Source organism: Durio zibethinus, chromosome 15 (assembly GCF_047325235.1).
Source record: "Durio zibethinus cultivar Kanyao isolate XHJ-2024 chromosome 15, ASM4732523v1, whole genome shotgun sequence".
Lineage (NCBI taxonomy): Eukaryota > Viridiplantae > Streptophyta > Magnoliopsida > Malvales > Malvaceae > Durio > Durio zibethinus.
The window spans coordinates 6,641,012-6,663,455 of record NC_143176.1 but is presented as its reverse complement, the minus strand read 5'-3'; the positions used below and the strand labels follow the sequence as shown (position 1 = coordinate 6,663,455).

The 22,444-nt window shown below is 32.4% G+C and overlaps 1 protein-coding gene, 1 long non-coding RNA gene and 1 pseudogene across 4 annotated transcripts; 1 reads left to right on the top strand and 2 right to left on the bottom strand.

Moving 5' to 3' along the window:
• The first annotated feature begins 373 nt into the window (after positions 1-373).
• On the top strand, positions 374-2,935 carry LOC149514614 (uncharacterized; annotated as a pseudogene).
• Positions 2,936-4,541: 1,606 nt separating this feature from the next.
• LOC149514613 (uncharacterized) lies at positions 4,542-6,002 on the bottom strand. The gene is made up of 3 exons (XM_089744221.1): positions 5,603-6,002; positions 5,120-5,388; positions 4,542-4,610 (listed from the first exon to the last, which is right to left on the bottom strand). The coding sequence occupies exons 1-3, from the start codon at positions 6,000-6,002 to the stop codon at positions 4,542-4,544; spliced, it is 738 nt and encodes a 245-aa protein (XP_089600347.1).
• A 1,003-nt stretch (positions 6,003-7,005) lies between these two features.
• LOC149514612 (uncharacterized) lies at positions 7,006-21,344 on the bottom strand. Of its 3 annotated transcripts, none has more exons than XR_016328135.1 (9): positions 20,972-21,344; positions 10,459-10,594; positions 9,759-10,080; positions 9,591-9,673; positions 8,850-8,910; positions 8,443-8,710; positions 8,212-8,318; positions 7,472-7,598; positions 7,006-7,348 (listed from the first exon to the last, which is right to left on the bottom strand). It is a non-coding gene; the product is annotated as an uncharacterized LOC149514612 (long non-coding RNA). The 3 variants fall into 3 exon arrangements; XR_016328136.1 differs by having other exon boundaries at positions 7,008-7,348; positions 8,607-8,710; XR_016328134.1 differs by having other exon boundaries at positions 8,212-8,710.
• Between the last annotated feature and the right edge of the window lie 1,100 nt (positions 21,345-22,444).

Genomic DNA, 22,444 nt, shown 5'->3' with positions numbered 1-22,444 from the left:
AACAAAGCTAAGGTGACATTAGGAACTCGGCTTCTTTTAGAACTTTGAAACATAAATTGAGAGAGAAAAAAAAAAGAGAAAAAAAAAAAGCTGAAAGAGAGGGTCTTGAAGACTCTAGGAATGAACTGAGGAAGTGTGGAGCGAGGACTTGGGCGAGAAATGAGAGAAAAATATATGTATAGCAAAGATAAAGATTTGAATGGTTTTGAATTTTGAAAAAAAAAAAAAAATTGAATGTACAACTTTGGTATATAATTTTTTGGATCCCTCAGACAAACAAGGCCTTTGAGAGAAAATCTGAAACCTCTCAGACACAGTGATCTTCTCTTTCCACTCTCTTTTCATTATTTTAGCCGAAAACTTGTCTAGGCTCATGGGTTTCTTCTCTGGACCTCCAATATTTGTGAGATTTTGGTATCTTTTTCTAAACTTTGTTGCTTCTTCTTGTATATTTTCTCTAGATTTTCCTCTTGTTATCCTTAATTTTTTTATTTGAAAATCCTTGTTTCTTGATTTCAAAGATTTCCTCTCTCTATAAATCTCTTTTCATCTGTTTTTTCTTCTTGAAAAGAATGTAAACACACAAAAAAAAGTGCACATATAAATAGTGAAATGCTTGAATACCAGGGTTGGGATTGCTAGCATCTTGTTTCTGACAAGTTTATAAGATTTAGGTCTAAAGCTTTATATTCTTGGATTTTTCTTCCATTTTTTTCTTGTGAAAGCTTGTGTTTACATATATATGGAAGCTAGTGAAAACAATGGCTTAAGAACATTAAACCCAAAGGTGTAGCAATAGTAATACTCGCAGTGGTGGTGGAACTGGAAGCAATATTGGTAGATCTTCCCAGAAGCAAAGGCCTAAAAAAGCCCCAAAAAGAGTACTTGGTGTGGCACAGTACAGCTTGAGAAGGTAAGAATAGAAGAACAACAATAGAAAGATGCAGCTGTAGCTGCTGCTGCTACTGCTGCAATTTTGCCTTCCCCATAATCTGTTATTTCACCAACAATTATTCATCATAAATCATCATATCTTTCTTTGTTAATCCCAAAGTTCCATCTTCAAATTAATCTTCTTCTTCTTCGTCTTCTTCTTCTTCTTCTGCTTCTTCTGCTTCTTCAATTCCATTTCCTGCTGAACTTATTTCCCCACCAAATTCAATCTTTAGAACACTTTTATTTGTTCAAAATATTGATATTGTCAGTACAGAAAACACTGTTCTATTGACCTGCAGTGGTTCTCCAGGGTGGCATCCTGGTGCAGCAGTACTTTCAGGGAATGACAGTGTTAATAATGGTCATAAAATTTTGTTCTTGTGAGTATAACATTGAAAAAGAGTGTTCCTGGTTGGACCCTGGATTGGCTTTCAGGACAAATTTGAGTTTGCCTTATGAATCTGAATCCATTTGGCTTTGCCTAGTTTGATTCAAAGGTTACAACCATTTCAACAACCTTCTTCTTCAGTAGTAAGAAAATTGATTTTGTGTTGTAACTTGTAGTGGTTGGAATATTTAATTTATTTTTTAAAATATATTTTCATTTCTGGTAACGTTGATTGATAGAGAATTAGGTGAATTAATGGAATTCTATTTTTTATGTAGGTGAATTTGTCATCAAGAACTTCATCAACATCTGTACTGAATTTTCAGATGAAGCCCCCTTCAAACCACGGCTATTATGGAAATTGTACACCTTTATTGCCTGAAGAGGAGAAGGTATTTGTCTTCAATCATGTATAGCTTATTATTGATCCAATGATAAATTCTAGTTTTTAATATCTCTTTCCATTTACTAATTAATATGATGTTACTTGTGAAATTCATGAGGTTTATGGTCTGAATTTCACATCATTTTGCCTTTTTTTTTTTTTTTTTTCTGTTTTTTAATTATAGAGGCCTCTAAACATTACCTTTCACAGTGGGAAAATTGCCTGCTGAATTACCCTAAAAAAAAACTTGATTTATACAATAGTTTTATAAAGAATTAGGTTTCCTTTCTTTTCATCTTTTATAGAAGTATTAAGAATGCAGCTTCTTTCTCTTTTAGACCTTGATATTATGTAATAGTGACAGCCCAACAGGTTTGCTTTTTTTATGTGCGAATTTGGTTACCATAAATTGTAGGTAGTTGGCTTGAAGAGATCATATCCCTTCTCTCTAGACAATGCTCTATTCACAACAAATATCCTCCCATTGCTCATTCCATCATGAACAAGTTAAAGCAGCTTCAAGTAGCAATGGTAGAGCATTCGATTTTAAAACTCGCACCTCGATTTTTAGGTTTGATTTTAATTTTCATCTCTCAAACATAATGAGTATTGAGGTTTGATATTCAAATCACAACTTCTCTTTGTACTTTCTCATACGTACTAAAAAGAAAAATTATCATAATTGATTCTATATAAGTTTTTCCCCATTTATGTTTTCTTTGTATCATTTACAGGGAAGAACCATCATGTTCAACATCAAATTTGGATTCAAAGTCCAAGAAGAGCACCAAACAATATGGGGTCTTTGATGGAGATTTTCTCACATTAGCCATTCCAATAACTACTTCAATGTGTTCAAGCTCAAAATTCAAGCATCCTCCATTCAATTTAATCTATTACAATTATGAATTGCCCAAGCTCGAGTCATTAGCTTATCAAGTGAGCTTAAACAACAAATAACACCATCTCCATTTTCATTAATTTTATGCTTTTGTATGATCATTTGTTTTTCAGTTGCTCATATATAATGTTGTTATTTGTGAAAGGCAAGCTTTGAAGTTTCAATTGTCGGGCTAGGACCTAGCGGATTAAATATGTACTATCGACCTTACTACAGCTTCTTTCCACCAGCAATGGTGCAAATTGACCGAGAAACTGCAATAACCATAGCCAATTGTAAAGGTAGTGAAATAGAAGGACAAGTTGATCTCAATTTGAAACTATAAAATACTTAAAAAGAGATATCAAATCTCTTGTACTCATTTCTTTTGTATCATTAAAAGTCCTCTATATGATTGAGCAAGAAAACAAACAAAAAACAAAAAATTCAAATCTAAGACTTTTGAGTTATTGAATCATTGGTTCAAAAGTCACGTGCTATAAAAAGAATTGAATTTCCCATTTCTTATAGTTTTCCTTATCGGTATTTTTGTAATAATTATTTTATAAATAGATTATAGAATTTTTCCTCATAAACAGTTTTATATATATGCATCACGTGTCCATATAATTGTAAATAAAAAGAAATTACATTGACATGTGTAATTAACATGAACACTTGCATACATCTAAACTCATTTTTTAGAGATATAAAGCATCATTAATTATTAAAAATTTAATCATTATTTAACAGATATAAAATTTTATATAATTATGTCAATTCAATTACATAAATATAAAAATTTATCGTGAATTTATAAAAAAATAATTCAATAAAATTATACATGATCAAAGATATTTTTTTATCTTTAAAACACAAAAATGTCAACCAAGGTTTTATATCACTAATAAGAGAATAAAAATCTAAAACACATCTCAACCTAAATCTTGGCCAAGTTGTATATGTAGTTTTGTTGTTGATGTGCTAGTTGCTTGATAGTTTGCTTATGGGCTTTTGAAGGAATTTTTTTTTTTTTAACATTTTCTTCGTTGGTTTGGGTGGTGAATGGTTCAGGTAAAGGCAGGCACCGGTAAGAAACTTTTGCATGTGGGATTTGTGGGATCTGAATATGCTTTGTCCTGTCTATGTAAGATGGGTCCCCCAAATCGGACCCTTCGTTTTGTAAGTAGCAGATGGCGACGTCTAGAACGGTCCACACTGGATTATAGAGAGAAAGAAGAGAGTAATATTGCTGAAAACGTAAAAATCAATTTCAAAGGCTTAAGGCAAATTTTGAATTGGACCCAATTTTAGGGGTCATTTAATAAAATTGGTTTAAGTTAAATTAAAGATAGTGATCAAAGTAAGATTAGTTATTGTAGCGGCAATATTAAAATTAATAATAAAAATATGTGTTTAGATGTAAACATAATGGTAATGGTGAGTTAAATTGTAACGAAAGGAAAAATGCCATTAAAAATATTAATTTAAAATGTAAATTATTTAATATTTATAAAATTAATAACTTATTTTTATTTCAAATAATAATTTTATTAATAAATGATTAAAAATTAATAAAAATAATATTTTTTTTATTTTTTATTATTTTTTGTAGATACTTGTTAATTAATAAAACAATCTCCAAAAAATTTTTAGACTATTAAAATTTATTTATTTATTAATTTATTATATAATAATTTATTATTTATTAGTTTATTATAGTAAAATTTATCTATTATATTAAATAAAATAATAATAAATGTATATATACCATAATTTTAAACAAAAAATCAAAATAAAAAATAAAAAGAAGAAACCTTCCAATCACAAAAGTCTTCCAATCTTTGCAGGCTTACATGCTTAAATAAAAAAGAATATTTATTGAATTAGGACGAATGACTTTTATAAGCTTCTTATGGTTTAAGGGTAAAAGTGAAAAAAACCAATCTCAGTTAGCCACTAGTAAATTTCCCCTTCGATGGATCACTAAACCTTGGCACGGTGAGAATGCCGCTACCGCACTGAAATCGAAACTTCTAAATGGGTGGCCAATTTAGTTGGATTCAATCTACTGGCAGTATGATGAAATCCAAATTGACTTTTAATCTATATCCCAAAGTCAATGGTCCTTGGGTGTCAATGAAAAGAAATTTGAGTTTGCCAGTTATTCAAGTAATTGTAGGAAGAAAAATTAAGCAACAATTAGCAAAATTATTTTAATTTTGAGATATCGGTGTAAATTCAAATTAACAGTTAGTTAATTATTTTGATATTATTACGTTTTTTTAATATAAAAAAGTCATAATTTGAAAATACTAAGAGTGAAAGATATATTTTAAAGTTTTTTTGAACAGTAAAAGATATTTATTTTTAAAAAACAAAAATTACAACCTAGAATAGAGTTATACAACTTGTTGAGAAGATCATTGCACTTCCAGAGATTGATGCTTACTTTGTTAATCCATGCTGTGACTACTTGACAGTCGTTTTCGATGATCAATTCTGGAATAGAATCAATGTTCGAACTTACCATTATTGAAAGATCTTCTATTACCGCCATCAGCTCTGCAAGATTAGAGTCTTTAACGCCAATGCTTTTTGAGAACATAAGCAGAACTTCTCCTTTGCTATTACCAATTACTCCACCAATACCTGCAGGACCTGGTTTACCAGCAGCAGATCCATCAACATTAATTTTCCAGACACCAAATGTTGGCGGAGACCAATGAATGTTCTTCCTTGGATATCTTCGGTGCAACGGAATGGTTAAGTCTCGAATGTTGTACATGAAATTCAAGTCTGAAAAATTCAGATTAGGATATTTTGCCTTCATCCACCAACCAAGTCTAGCCCATATTCAACTGATAACTTGATCAATTGAAACTGTTTTTTGCTTGAAGATTTTCTCATTTCGAGCCAGCCAAATCGACCATAGAATTGCATAGAACAGCTAATATTTGGTTACTACTTGCAACAAGAGTATTCCAAGACAGAAAAAGGGATTTGATCGAACCTGGAATAGACCAGCTAATATTCCATTGAAGACAGCATTTGTACCAGATTTTACGTGCAAAAGAGCAGAGCAGAAAGAGATGATCAATAGTTTTTGGTTCCTCGTAGAATGAGCATTTGTCCATCACGTTAACCATGCATCTTCTTTTATGAAGTAGATCAATGACAGGGACACCGGCTTTTAGAGTCTTCCAGCAAAAAATTTCTACTTCGGGTGGGTGCGACACCGTTCCAAATGTATTTTTATAGGTTGAATTAGAAACTGTTATGGAGTTCAGAACTTCTCTGAAAGATTTGGTGCTGAAAACACCATTTGCTGTGTGCTGCCATATGATCCTATTGTGAACTGTGGGGCAGAGAGTCACAGGTTCATTAACTTGATCCGTGATTCCAGTTCCCATTTGAACAGGTTTCTACACAGCTGAATTCTCCAACTCCAAGTTTGAACCGATCCAATTTCCAAATTCTTTAATTGGCTGCTCTTTGTTGACAGTAAGAGAATAAATCCTTTGAAATTTAATTTTTAAAATGTATCTCTCAATGCACTTGTCATGCTAGAAATGAATTCTATCTTCATTCCTTGCACAAAAGAACAAACTAGAGTTTAAAAAGTTAAATTTTAAATTTTAAAATCTACATTTCACTTTTATTATTCTCAAATTGTGACCTTCTTTATATTAAAAAATATAATAATGTCAAAGTAATTAATTAACTCTTATTTTGGAGTTACATCAACATATTAAAATTAAGAATTAATTAATTGTTTTGATATTATTTTATTATTTAATATGAAGAAAATCACAATTTAAAAATAATAAAAATAAAATATAGATTTTAAATTTTAAATTTTTAAAAAATTATATGAGTCAATTAAGTTAAATATAAAATTAAACATTATTATATTTATTTTAAACTAACAACACGTTTAAATATGAAAGTAGACTTTATAATTAAACTATTGGTAAGTTTAATTTTTTTAATATCACTTTAATTAACAAATTATATTTAATTCAAATATCATAATACATAAACATAGTTTTATTGCAAATTTAATTGAATTTATTTTTTTTTCCATATCCTGTGCTCAACAAAAGAAAAGTCATTTTTATTGGCATTTTTAGGCGGAAGTAAAAAACTAAAAAAATACTGCTATTACTATTGCCGGTTGTTTTTAACAGTCGACAAAATGAGTGTTAGTAAAAACTTTTATGCTGTTTAATCACCGGTGTCAGAGATACATATGAATTTTATAGTATGATTTTTTTCGACACTTTAAACTGCCGTTATAAGGTAATATAAACTTTTAAAAACATTTTCAATTGTCGATAAAAATCACATTTTATTCAAATTTTTTATATTTATTAAATGAACTATAATGACACTTAAAACTGCCATTAAAAATACTACTTTATTTTTTTCAAATAATTTTCACATTTATAATTGTTGTACCCACTAAAATTAGAAAACAATTCATTCTTTTTTATTTTCAGTGTCTCTGAAACTACAACTTATAAATGTTGTAGAAAACTTTTGATACCATCGTAACTTGATAATTTCATTATAAATGTTGGACTTAAATTGTCTTCCTCAAGTTTCTGTTCATTGAGGGATACATTTTTTTCTGTTGGATGAACAGCATCCCAGAATACATATTTTGATGCATCAGCGCCTGTGCTCATGCCTCTGCATGTATCTCCATACACTACTGTCCCCGTTCTACAACATCCTTTGGAAGTTTCAGCCAAGCCTGTCAAATTTTTTGTGGGTTTCAGAAATATAAATATATACATATATATATATATATCATTCTTTTGCATTTTGAAACCAAATAAAGAAGAAGAAATAAGAAGGATTGATTAAAGCTAATTACCATATTTTTTGGGGTTGTTCACAACATCCCAACTACATAAATCCATTAGAGTCTTGACAAGGGGCATGCAGCCCAAAGGAGGGACCCCAACAACGACCAATCGTGTAATTCCAAGCCTATGCATCCTCTGCAATAATCAAACAACATGGAAAATTAAACGTGAAACCAGCAGAAGGCAGCTAGGAAAATAATTATTGATATTTGTTAAAACGTGTTAATTAATATTTCATGCTCCTGATGTAAAAGAGTAACAAAACTTAGTATTTCACTCTCAATTCTAGTTAAATAGAATTTTTTTTTATAAAAGAGACTGCAACATGAGTAAGAACTAAAGAGGTCATAGATATTGAAATTTGAATCACACATATTTTATATGTTATCTTTTAAAGATAATTACATGAATTAACTAAATTATATTCTAGATTAATAGAATTTTCCTTTTCTAGGCTCATTCCCTGTCTTGGGTCATCAATTGCAAAATCATTAATTATCCTAAAAGCAATAATTTAGGGCTATAAGCGAAAATTTGTTAGAATAGAGGTATGGCTCAAATGTGATTGATCATTTAAACCTATATATGTAAAGAACATCTATAACTTATAGAAGACTACACTATAAAAGTGAAGTATAACATCAAACTTTAACTTATAAAGCCAAGAGGGAATGGGCATAGAGAAACAGCTGAAAAATTTTGGTGAAAGGCTGAAAGCCAAAGCCTTATCTATAAGTTACTCAAGTACCTTCCAGCTCCCACCACAACTATCTTTTGGTTTGGAAAGTCAGCCAATGATCAACCTTGTGCTCTTACAGTTCCTAACAATCCAGCAAGCGTAACTCCAGCAGTTCCCTAAGAGATATTAAGCGCAACTTTATAATAATGCTGGCATTCGTAGTGATTTCAGAGCAATCTGCATTACACTAGACACTAATCTAGTCCATAAAAGTAGAGAGTTGTTGCACCAAGAGTTCACCCGTATATCATCATTAAACATGCAAAACCTTTTCCGATAGCATTCCAGAGTTTCAAAGCCCCATTTAATTTGAAAATCCTCAAACTGAATGGTGTAACCATCAAATAAACAACATGATATAAACCATGCAGAACACAAAATTCTCACTTGTGAAAGAAATAAACCTGTACAATAGCCTTAGGCCAACCTGTGAAAACTGCTTCCATGAACTCATCAACAATTGATAGATATTCTTCCCCTTCTCACCTAGGTTGTCTTAATCCTAAATCTGTCAAGCCAAAATAATATGTCAAAAAAATCATAACAACCTGTCAAAAAACAAAGTCACAGCAATCATATCATATGGTCCACACTGCAAAGGTAACAACTTCTTAAGAACAAAGTAATTGAGTATACATTTTACTCACAAAGCTGGTCTTCAAGTACCCTTTCATTGTTAGTACCAACATCCAGCATAACTGGGAGTATCTGTCAGAGACAGATATTGATTGAATAATTAGAGTTATAGCACATGACAAGAGTCACCATAGCAAGAAAAAATTGAAATGTATGGAAACAAACTTTCAAAGTAAGATATAAATAAACTCGACAGCTCTAAAACAGCATTGGACAACTTTGCAATTTTTCTTGGAAATAATTTGCTAAAGAGTTTTCAATGACAATAGAATAAGAATTTATATCCTTTCTCTTTGATTCACATAAAGCTCTAAAGGGAGCAGGTTCTGCAAATGAATGGAAGACAACCACATTTCAAAGTTGAACTCTAATCAGTGCAACCACATTCCAAAGATTTGTTTGAGGCAAGATTCATTTTGCTTTCTTTGTGTTTGTGCAAGATACTAGAATTTACATAGTTTTTCCCCATATTCATTCCCAGACAACAACTTAACCATATGCCCTCACTGAAACTCTATGACAGTATGTTATTAAAACTATACACTCTTTTACTTATTTTACACAAAACACGAAATGGGTACACAAAAAGCAACTAGCTCATGCTCATGCAAAATAGCCTCTTTGTATCAACATTCTTTATGAGCAATTCTAACTCAATTTGGAAATTAAATTGATAGTTACAGTAAACAGTGCAAACTGCAACTATTTATCAACAATATTCAAGTCAAATTGTTTTGTATGCATTTTCCTACCTGTGCTTAGTATAGTGAGAAGCAACTATGGTTCAGTCTTCACAAGGTCTTCAACAGAGCTTCTATACTTGGCAATCAGATCCCTAAAATTGGAAGAAAAAAAATGCACACATTCATCAAGTAGAAACATTCAATTGCAAAAAACACAAATCAGGAGCAACTACTTACCTCCTTTGATTTACCAATTGCTCACTTTCCTCCAGCTTTCGCTTTTGTCCTTCACAGTCTACATCCAACATCCACAAATCCCCAAGTTATAGAAAGAAATACTAATACTAACATATTAGCACATTTTAAGAATCTATCATCAAAAAATCAAATGTCAAAAGAACTGATGAATGAATCATTTGGACCAAGGGAAAATGATCAGCAATGAGAAGCAAAAATAAGTCATACCAGAACTGCAGACGCTGTCTCATGCAATTACACCTGAGGATAATGTGATCAACCCATTAGCAGACTGGTTCTGCGTTGCATCTGGTTTCAGCTACTGTTTGTAAAAAATTTAGAAGCCCTTAGCATACCTATATGAATGTGGATGGAAATAAACGCGTAAAGAAAAGTAGGACAAAAATAACACAAATTGTGACTTGTGAATCTGCCTTGAATTCTTCATATGTAGACATCCTAGCCGCTAGCTACAATCTCATCAATGGAATCACTAACAGCGATCTACCAATAAGTTTCATTGCTACATCCTTTCGACCGTCAATTCCAAATCGCAATTCACCAAAATTAGGGATATTCAAAATTCGTAACCAATTAATTTTGGCGAAAGTATGTACGCAATCCTTTGGACAGTTAGACATTTGGTTCATTACAAAATCAAAATAAAAAAAAGGAGTGAGATTGATTTTGGCGAAAGTACCTAGCTAGGAAACGATGTTGACGGAGAAGACGATGCGAATCGAGCTGAAACTAGAGAGGGAAATCAAAATTGGCGAACCTAACTGGCTGAAGAAACAGCGTGACTGTGACAAAATGAGTAATTTTGGCGAAATTACCTCTGTCATAACGTCTAGATCCGGGGATCTATCGCTAGACATTGACTTTTAGGGAGTCGCCACCAATCTTTTTTATCTAGGTGCGATTGGCCACCTAAGGAATCTGTCCTTTCAGGGAACACCTAAGTTTAAGGGTCCCTAAAAGAATAGGTTCAGGTCTGCTAACCAGAACAAGGTTCGGGAGTTCGGTTACGTGTGAGGAAGGTTATAGCACCCTCACAACGCCCATCAAAAGATGGTACCACTTTAAATTTGTGTTATCCAAAAGCCTTAAAATTTTACCAAGTAATTAATTATTGAAAATTATTCTCAATTGACTCTAATACTTTTAGCAGAAAATTGAGAAAATTCCCTCACCTCAAGAGTATGCAAGAAAAACTACTGTTTCACTTGCAGAGGCTCCGTCGTCGGATTATTTAAAGAAAAAAAACAAAATCAAAATTAAGATAGAAATGAAGGAAAGAATGATTTTTTTTTTAGGGAAAATTGATACTTTCAACTTTTTCCCAAAAATATTTTTTGAAAATTTCGATTTTCAAGGAAAATTGATACTTTCAACTTTTCCTCAAAAACCCTTTTTTTGAAAATTTATTTCTAAGGAAAATTGATACTTTCAACTTTTCCCCAAAAATATTTTTTTTTGAAATTTTGATTTTCAAGGAAAATTGATACGTTCAACTTTTCCCCAAAAATACTTTTTTTTTGGAAATTTATTTTTCTTTTAAGGAAAATTGATACTTTCAACTTTTCCCTAAAAATGTTTTTTTTGAAATTTATTTCTGAGGAAAATTGATACTTTCAACTTTTCCCCAAAAATATTTTTTGGAAATTTATTTCTAAGGAAAATTGATACTTTCAACTTTTCCCTAAAAATATTTTTTTTTGAAATTTATTTCTGAGGAAAATTGATACTTTCAACTTTTCCCCAAAAATATTTTTTGGAAATTTATTTCTAAGAAAAATTGATACTTTCAACTTTTCCCTAAAAATATTTTATTTTGGAAATTTATTTTTCTTTTAAGGAAAATTGATACTTTCAACTTTTCCCTAAAAATATATTTTTTAGAATTTTTTATTTTTATTTAAAGAAAATAAAATAATAAAAATAAATAAAAAGAATATTACATAAACCTAATCTAATAAATAAAAAATAAAATAAACAAATAAACAAAGAAATAAAAAAAAAAAAAACCTGGAGCGGCTCGGATCGCGGCTCGGCTCGGCTCGGCTCAAGGAAGAGAAAACGGCTCGGGGGAGCGGCTTGGCGGCTTGGCTCGGCTCGGAGGGGGGCTGACACGCGCGGGTCAGAAAGCGGGTCGACGCCCGGGTTGGGTCGGGTTCGGCAAAACGCGCGGATCCTCTGGGTTACTTAAGGCCAAAACGACGTCGTTTTGGGAGGGTATAAAAGGCACCTTCCTCCGTTTTTCGGCAGAACGCTCCTCTCCCTCTCTCTCTCTCTTCTTCCTTTTTCTCTCCCTTCTCTCTAGAAACTGAAGAACACCGGTGCCGGATTCTAGAAATTTTCGTCGGAATCTGGAAATTTCGCCGGAAGTTGGCCGGAAGATCGTCGGTTTCTGGGATTCTTCGTCGGAAACTGGACTGGTCGCCGGAAACTTCAATGGTCGCCGGAATTGTTGCCAAAAAATTCAAATTTCGCCGGAATTTTCGCCGGATTCTGGAAATTTCCCAGAAATTTCCAGAAAAAATTTTCGCCAAAAAATCTCTAAAAATTTTTTCTCACTCCCAGAACACTCCTAAACTTTTCCTAGCTTCCTATACGCCTCCTTTTCTCTCAAATCAGTAGCTTTGCTTACTATTTTCTGTATTTTTCTCTGTTCTAGGGGGATCCCTTTTATAGGGGTTGATCAGGAGTTCCTGATCAATCCCAATTCCTCCTTGTATGAGAATTCAGTCTTTGAATCCAACTGGACTCTTCTGATTCAATTCCCCTCCAGAGTGGGATTCTTCAACTTTGAATCTTAGCCATCCAGAATTAAAATCAAAATAAATAAAAAAAAATACTAGATAATCAAAAGATATGATAGTATAAAAATAAAAAAATAATATCAGATAATTCGGAAAAAAAAATCAGATAAAATTAACAGATAATAAAAAAAAAATAACATAAGATAAACCCAAAAATATATTACAAAAAAAATAATAATAATAATAATAAATATATAACTATATACATACAATACATATAAATCTAATCTAAATAAAAATAAATACACAAAGATATACATAATAATAATAATAAAATACATAAAATACAAAAGAAGAAAAAGAAAAGAAAAAAAAATACAGGATTGAAATGGGCCTTACCCATTTGGGCCAGGCCTAATTGATCTGGGCCCGGACCCAATTGGGTGTCTACAGCTGCCCCTCTTTGCACATTTTCTGTGAAACAGAAATTGCGCAAAGACGTAGACACCCAATCAAGACTCAACTCAACATTTTTATTTTTTGATTTTTTTTTTTAAAATTTTTGTTTTTTTGTTTTTTGTTTTTTTGTTTTTTTTGTTTTTTTTTTGTTTTTTTTTTTTTTGTCGAAGTTCCTCTAAACAGAGGCACCACGACTTTGGAAAAATAAATTGCTCCTCTCAACAGAGGCACCACGACTTTGAAAAGTAAATTGCTCCTCTAAACAGAGGTACCACGACTTTGAAAAATTAAATTGCTCCTCTAAACAGAGGTACCACGACTTTGAAAAAATAAATTGCTCCTCTAAACAGAGGCACCATGACTTTGGAAAGTAAATTGCTCCTCTAAACAGAGGCACCACGACTTTGGAAAGTAAATTGCTCCTTTAAACAGAGGCAACACGACTTTGGAAAGTAAATTGCTCCTCTAAACAGAGGCAACGAACTTTGAAAAGTAAATTGCTCCTCTAAACAGAGGCACCACGACTTTGGAAAGTAAATTGCTCCTCTAAACAGAGGCACCACAACTTTGAAAAGTAAATTGCTCCTCTCAACAGAGGTACCACGACTTTGAAAAAGTAAATTGCTCCTCTAAACAGAGGTACCACGACTTTGAAAAAGTAAATTGCTCCTCTAAACAGAGGCACCACGACTTTGAAAAAATAAATTGCTCCTCTAAACAGAGGCAACGAACTTTGAAAAGTAAATTGCTCCTCTAAACAGAGGCAACGAACTTTGAAAAGTAAATTGCTCCTCTAAACAGAGGCAACGAACTTTGAAAAAGTAAATTGCTCCTCTAAACAGAGGCAACGAACTTTGAAAAGTAAATACTCCTAGACAATCATGTCTGAAGGAGTTGAAAGTTGTGTTTGAAGGGATTTTAGGAGATTATGCCCGAAGGTCTTATAAATCAACCCTGATACCAAGAGACATCCTATTTCAAGGATTAGGAACTTACCTGACAAGTTTCTTCTCAAACTTGCAAAGTCTTTTCATACCTGTCTTTTCCATGTGGGATGTTGGAACACCCCTGCTTCTTGAATTTGTACACTATACTTTTCTGAAAGTAGTGTATGCTATGCAATGTGCATGATTTTCAATGCATGCTATGCAAATGTTGGTCAATCAATTCCTGTTCAATGTATGGTACTCAAGTTTCTCAAGCTCTTTTCTTTCTTGGGTGTCAAGCCCTTTGATCCCTCAAGGATCCAATTACACTGCTCTTCTAGGATCGAACCAGTGTAGCTCTTAATTGTCTCTTCCGCTCAGATTCTTCCTTATTCTGTTTTTCAATACTTTGGAATAAGCTTCATCAATCGATCATCACTTGACCATCATTCAATGAATTTCTCAGCACTAACAAATTTCAAAACAAGTTTCATCCACCATCACTGGGTCATTACTCATAGGTGTCTCAGCATTAACCTTTCCAAAATAGATTTTGTCTTCATCATTCAATCACAACTTGCAAGTCATATCGACCAATTCATCCTCGTACTCATCACTTGATTGTATCACTGCCCCATTTCTTCATTTGATCACATCATATATCCTTCTAAATCATCTCCTCTAGGTTTCTACCATTTCTTCATTTTGTCTCCACCATCATCTTAGATTTCTTTTCAAATGAATGCAAGACTCTTTTAAACACATATTCATTCATTCATTATCATTTCAAATCTTGACAAGTACAATGCAATCGAGCATTTTCTCAATTTATTCTAAGGGTGTAACAATAAGGGAACAGAAAGTGAACTATAGTAAAGATAATCAATGAAGATCTATTTTGGTAGAAAATAAATGGGAAAAAAAATAAATTGGATGTCATTGAGGTGAATGGTATGTCCAAATGATGAATATTCAGACAATTTTCAACATTAATCTAGGATTCTTTTTCAAAAACTCATTTCATTTACTGTTGAAGTCATCTTGAGCCTGGCAAACTTTGTCCCAGTCTTTGAGGGATCTTCAGATATCTTTGATCTTCCATTCATGTGAGCCATTTGACCTGGATCTCTTTCTACCAAAATCACATTTTCAGGTTTTCAATTTGAATCTCTTTTTTCATTTTTTTCATTTTTTCTTCTTTTTTTTTTTTTTTTCATCATCTTCTTTTTTTACTCATTTTTCATCCATTGTTGATATCTTTCATACGTCCAACTTTAGAGCAATGTAGCATGATTCCATTGCTTCATCATGAGTATACCTTCGCTCAACATATGATCATTCAAGTTGAGTATTCACACTTGATCCAAATGGACTTTTCAAGGTTGTAATGTAGGCCAAGGTGAAGGGTCACCAAAAAAAAAAAGATATAATAGGCTCAAAACATATATTAAATAGGTTTAAAACCAAAGGATCATTTGATACAACTTGACATTTTGCCCCATATCATTTCACTGCTTTTTCTTTTCTCACACAAAGGATCTCATTACTTTGCCCCAAATCATGTGTGGCATTTATTTTTTCTTTTGCTTTTCTTTCTCTTTTCATCTTTGAGACCTTTTGTGGTTTTTTTTTTTTTTTTTTTTTTCAAAAATTACCCTCCAGTGTAGAGGGTGATCCTTGGCTGGGGTTCTTCAAGGAAAAAAATCATGATTGGCTCAAAGGGGTAGCAATAAATGGTTTTTCCAATGGTAAAAGAAAGATGGCCATTTTTCATCTCAATTGTGAATACCTTCCTTGAACATCATCTATTAAACAAAGCTCATGAACCTATATGAAAGATTATATATCATCAAGACATATCTCTCTACCTTTCTTCTTGCTCAAATCATCTTCTCATATTAAATGTGGATGAGTTCTCAAAATTAAATCCCAGAATTACTGTTATCATTGTCTAAATATTCATCATCTGAAATTTGAGAATGGGAGTATAAAGTTATGAAAGGTAACAGGGCATGGAATAATGGTCAAGTGAAAGAGAAAAATGTAATGAAATGCATTGACTTGCCTTTATTAAAATGATAACAAGTGAAGTCATATTGTAAAAAGAAATCTAACATTATTTGAAAAGAAATCTTAAAATGAAAAAAAAAAAAAAAACCTTCAACCCGCCTTATCTCCATTTTTTAAAATTGTCCCCCTATGCGATCATGTGAAGAATCTTTATTGACATCTTGCTCCTCAATTCATTGTGATTCTTCGAACCCTTTCCGTTCTTGACTTTCACTCAGAGCGCTAACATTAGATGTTGTTGCTTTTCCTTGATCAAAACTTACCATTCCATCATTGATCAATCGTTGCACCTTATACTTTAAAGCAGTGCAATTTTCAGTAGAATGGCCAGTAATTCCATAGTGATAGTCACAATGGGCTGTAGGATCATACCACTTTGGGTAGGGTGGTTTAAGTGGTTCCACATGGCTGGGGGCAATCAAGTGGCTATTATAGAGTTCTCAATATAACTCTGTATAAGTCATAGGGATTGGATCAAATACAGGTTTTTCTCGAGCAGTCCGTTGTTCTCGTGAACCACTTGTTAGGTTAGTAGGACGAATTTGAGTTCTTGCAGGAGCTTGAATGTTGAGACGGTAAGTGGATGAATAAGATGGTTGTGAAGCTAGCTGGTATGGGTAGGATGATGTATTATTCACAGTAGGATAGTATGGAGAGTAACCTTGAGATGGATAGGGTTGATAACCCCTGAATTGTTGTCTATCAAAGCTCACAGCTTGAGCTTGAGCTTCTTTCTTTTCTGATGTCTTCTTGGTTTCTCCTTCTTTCAACTTACCATTTTTTATGGCACTTTCAATAATTTCTCCAGAGATCACCATGTCGGCAAAATTTTTAGTTGCATTCCCTATCATCTTTCCATAATAGGGAGGCTTCAAAGTGCTGACAAATAACACTGTAGTTTCTTTTTCTGTCAGAGGAGGTTGTACCTGTGAAGCTATATCTCTCCATCTCTGGGCGTATTCTTTAAAAGATTCGTTTGCCTTTTTCTCCAGGTTCTGTAAAGACAAACGATCTGGGGCCAAATCGATGATATGTCGATATTGACTGATAAAGGCATGTGCCATATCGCTCCAAGAGCGAATGTGAGCCCTATCCAATTGAACATACCATCTGGCCGCAGAGCCAGTAAGACTATCTTGGAAAACATGCATCAAAAGTTTTTCATCATGAGCATGAGCTGCCATCTTCCTACAGTACATGGTGATGTGGGTTTTGGGGCATTTTGTACCGTCGTATTTTTTAAATTTCGGTACTTTGAACTTATAGGGGATAACCACATCAGGAACTAGGCAGAGCCCAGCAGCATCAACTGACCCATAAAAGCTAAATCCTTCCACAGCCCTTAGCCTTTGCTCTATCATGCTAATCTTGGAACTTTTCTCAGCTTCCACCCTCATCTTTTCCTTTTCCTTCTCCTTTAAGTCATCTAGGTCAGGAATTGGTTCTGCTGCTTTTTCAGTGAAGACAGGATTTATATAGCTATTATACTGTCCTGGGTTGAAAGCTGATGGCATTTCAAGATATGACGAGACCTCTTGAGCAGGTTGGGCCTGAGGTGGGCCAAAACCTGGAGGGTACAAAGGGTCAGCCACATCTTGCTGGCTTGTATTTCCTTTAGCTCCTTTTTCTTTGTTCATGTTATTAAGAGCCTCTAGAATCTTGCTTAGTTCACTTTCAATCTTCTCCTGAGCTTTTTCTAGCTTTTCAAATCTATGAGAACTTTCCTCCTCCATTTGCCTTGCTCTAGATCTTGTGTTGTATGGATGAGTAGGGTTCTCGCTAGATGGAGCTATCCTGGGACCTTGAGTACCATACTTAGAAATATTATGCTGTGCCTTATGTATGATGCTTTGATACACAAATGAAATGTACATTTTTTGAATGAAATCTAGTATGAAATGGATACAAATGATTGTGTTAAAACATGACCATGCAAGTAATGTAGATGCATAAAATTAGACAAACAACATAGTTAGTTTCATGGATGAAATGAAATTGATGCTGATGCATAATATTACATATGATAAAAATAATACACAAAGTTAAATAATCAAAATGATTAGATAAACAACTTTTTTGTGTCTTAATCTCAAGGTATATCTATCATTAGGTAGAAAGGGCTCTATCCTAGGTTTAGGCACTCCTAAGGTTCACTACATGTGATTTTAGGGTCAGAGTCTAAAGGTCCTCAAATTGTTCCTTACATCTTTGTCCATCACAGACTAGTAAGACACCCTAATCCTCACCCATTACAGGCTACAAGCGGAAAAGGTTCAATTTGAGTGGGAGTATTTCGCTAGCCACTGCGGAGGCATTAGACCTCACGAAAGCAATAGGTACTTTACTCCCTCCTAAAGGGACGGAGCTCGGGTGTAGAGCTCATGTTATGCACATGCATATGAATGACATAATTAACAAGGTAAATAAACATGAATGAATAATAACACACATATACAAAAATGGTTCAATTTTATTAGGCTTTTGGATAACACAAATTATTTGCTGGCCTGACTCTCAAAGTCCCCAGTGGAGTCACCAAGCTGTCATAACGTCTAGATCCGGGGATCTATCGCTAGACATTGACTTTTAGGGAGTCGCCACCAATCTTTTTTATCTAGGTGCGATTGGCCACCTAAGGAATCTGTCCTTTCAGGGAACACCTAAGTTTAAGGGTCCCTAAAAGAATAGGTTCAGGTCTGCTAACCAGAACAAGGTTCGGGAGTTCGGTTACGTGTGAGGAAGGTTATAGCACCCTCACAACGCCCATCAAAAGATGGTACCACTTTAAATTTGTGTTATCCAAAAGCCTTAAAATTTTACCAAGTAATTAATTATTGAAAATTATTCTCAATTGACTCTAATACTTTTAGCAGAAAATTGAGAAAATTCCCTCACCTCAAGAGTATGCAAGAAAAACTACCGTTTCACTTGCAGAGGCTCCGTCGTCGGATTATTTAAAGAAAAAAAACAAAATCAAAATTAAGATAGAAAGGAAGGAAATAATGATTTTTTTTTTAGGGAAAATTGATACTTTCAACTTTTTCCCAAAAATATTTTTTGGAAATTTCGATTTTCAAGGAAAATTGATACTTTCAACTTTTCCTCAAAAACTCTTTTTTTGAAAATTTATTTCTAAGGAAAATTGATACTTTCAACTTTTCCCCAAAAATATTTTTTTTTGAAATTTTGATTTTCAAGGAAAATTGATACGTTCAACTTTTCCCCAAAAATACTTTTTTTTTGGAAATTTATTTTTCTTTTAAGGAAAATTGATACTTTCAACTTTTCCCTAAAAATATTTTTTGGAAATTTATTCTTAAGGAAAATTGATACTTTCAACTTTTCCCTAAAAATGTTTTTTTTGAAATTTATTTCTGAGGAAAATTGATACTTTCAACTTTTCCCCAAAAATATTTTTTGGAAATTTATTTCTAAGGAAAATTGATACTTTCAACTTTTCCCTAAAAATATTTTTTTTTGAAATTTATTTCTGAGGAAAATTGATACTTTCAACTTTTCCCCAAAAATATTTTTTAGAAATTTATTTCTAAGGAAAATTGATACTTTCAACTTTTCCCTAAAAATATTTTATTTTGGAAATTTATTTTTCTTTTAAGGAAAATTGATACTTTCAACTTTTCCCCAAAAATATTTTTTGGAAATTTATTTCTAAGGAAAATTGATACTTTCAACTTTTCCCTAAAAATATATTTTTTAGAATTTTTTATTTTTATTTAAAGAAAATAAAATAATAAAAATAAATAAAAAGAATATTACATAAACCTAATCTAATAAATAAAATAAACAAATAAACAAAGAAATAAAAAAATAAAAAAAACCTGGAGCGGCTCGGCTCGGCTCGGCTCAAGGAAGAGAAAACGGCTCGGGGGAGCGGCTTGGCGGCTTGGCTCGGCTCGGCTCGGCTCGGAGGGGGGCTGACACGCGCGGGTCAGAAAGCGGGTCGATGCCCGGGTCGGGTCGGGTTCGGCAAAACGCGCGGATCCTCTGGGTTACTTAAGGCCAAAACGATGGCGTTTTGGGAGGGTATAAAAGGCACCTTCCTCCGTTTTTCGGCAGAACGCTCCTCCCCCTCTCTCTCTCTTCTTCCTTTTTCTCTCCCTTCTCTCTAGAAACTGAAGAACACCGGTGCCGGATTCTGGAAATTTTCGTCGGAATCTGGAAATTTCGCCGGAAGTTCGCCGAAAACTGGACTGGTCGCCGAAAACTTCAATGTTCGCCGGAATTGTGCCGAAAAATTCAAATTTCGTCGGAATTTTCGTCGGATTCTGGAAATTTCTGGGAAATTTCCAGAAAAAATTTTCGCCAAAAAATCTCTAAAAATTTTTTCTCACTCCCAGAACACTCCTAAACTTTTCCTAGCTTCCTATACGCCTCCTTTTCTCTCAAATCAGTAGCTTTGCTTACTGTTTTCTGTATTTTTCTCTGTTCTAGGGGGATCCCTTTTATAGGGGTTGATCAGGAGTTCCTGATCAATCCCAATTCCTCCTTGGACGGGAATTCAGTCTTTGAATCCAACTGGACTCTTCTGATTCAATTCCCCTCCAGAGTGGGATTCTTCAACTTTGAATCTTAGCCATCCAGAATTAAAATCAAAATAAATAAAAAAAATACTAGATAATCAAAAGATATGATAGTATAAAAATAAAAAAATAATATCAGATAATTCAAAAAAAAATCAGATAAAATTAACAGATAATAAAAAAAAAATAACATAAGATAAACCCAAAAATATATTACAAAAAAAAAAATAATAATAATAATAATAAATATATAACTGTATACATACAATACATATAAATCTAATCTAAATAAAAATAAATACACAAAGATATACATAATAATAATAATAATAAAATACATAAAATACAAAAGAAGAAAAAGAAAAGAAAAAAAAAAATACAGGATTGAAATGGGCCTTACCCATTTGGGCCAAGCCCAATTGATCTGGGCCCGGACCCAATTGGGTGTCTACAACCTCGCTGAAGAAATGATGTCGACAGTGACAAGATGAATCAATGGAGGCAAGATGACGATGATGATGGTGAGAGCAGAGATTCAAAAGTTAGGGTTTGATTTTAAAAAATTATGGATAATAACTTGAAATCGTATTGGAGAAGAGTAATTTAAGAGAGATTTTGATTTTCAAAATTTACGGTGGAATTTTCTAATTTTTCAATCGGTAAAGAAGGGAGAAGAACAAAAGGAGACAAATGGGAGACGATGAAAAAAATTATTTTGTCAGGAGAGCTTTTTCTTTCTTATTATTGGAGGCTATTAGTGAACTTAAATCACCAGTGCCTAATGGTGGCTTCATTTTTGTTAGGACAATAGAGGGTATTGAAGGATAGCTCCGGTGGTTTCTCAAACCGTAAAAAAAAGAGATGTCATTAAAATGATATATTTTTTGTTGTGATATTTGTATGATATATTCATAATTTTGTGCTAATTACTTATAAGAAATCAAAGTTAGAACTAGAACTCAATCTAACGTAAAGCATATTTTTTTTACTTCAAGTTAAACTCAAATTTCATATCACAAATTCTTTGACTCAATTATATTTCGAGCTAAACTAATAATTAATGTATTTGATATGTACTCTACGGTGTTCATGCTAATAGAATATTTGATAAAAGTGATATAAGATTAATTTATCAATTATCCATCTAATAATTCTTATTAAAATATTTCATGTATTAGTATTATGTTTTACACAAAAATTAAAATTTTTTTATTACATCAAAAGGATAAAATTCTAATACAAATAAGAAAAATAGGGGACTTGATTCAAAATCAAGCTTTTGATATCTACTCAAGCCTCTTTGACTACTAAACTAAAGGTTTGTGGATCATAAATTAGATATTACATTTCATATCAACATGAAAATTATGAAAAAATATTTTTTGTTGTTTTTGTTAAACCCATATATGAATTTTATAAAAATTTTAACTCGTGTTAATTTCGTGTCTTTTTTTTATTATTTTCATATTTTAAAGTATTAAATATATCTAACACCTTAAAAGATGTGGGTTGTAGTACCTTCAATTATTATAAGGTATATTCTTCACAATAAATTATCAATATTGTAATTTCATATTAGATTATTTAATTTAATAATAAATATATATAATATTATAAGATAAATAAACATAATGTTTGATTAATTATTCATAAATATGTTCGAATTATATTTGTTTATTAATTTAACAAACAATTGTAAACAACATTTTAAGGTTTTTTAATTAAATGAACATATTACAAACAAACAAAATTTGTTCATATTCGATTTATTTGTAAAAATTAATATAATATTCTACGAACAGTTTATGAACATGCTCAATTTTTATTCGTTTATTAAATTTAACAAATGACCATAAAAAATATTTCATGGTTCATTAATTACACTATCAAAAATATACTTATTACCGATAGAATTTTATCAATGAATT

Coding starts and splice junctions, on each gene's coding strand:
- LOC149514613 (XM_089744221.1), bottom strand. CDS start 6,002: ATGGGAACTGGAATCACGGATCAAGTTAATGAACCTGTGACTCTCTGC. Junction 5,389..5,602: donor TATTAGCTGGTCTATTCCAG/GTTCGATCAAAT, acceptor TGAATTTTTCAG/ACTTGAATTTCATGTACAAC. Junction 4,611..5,119: donor TAGAAGATCTTTCAATAATG/GTAAGTTCGAAC, acceptor TTTCGATTTCAG/TGCGGTAGCGGCATTCTCAC.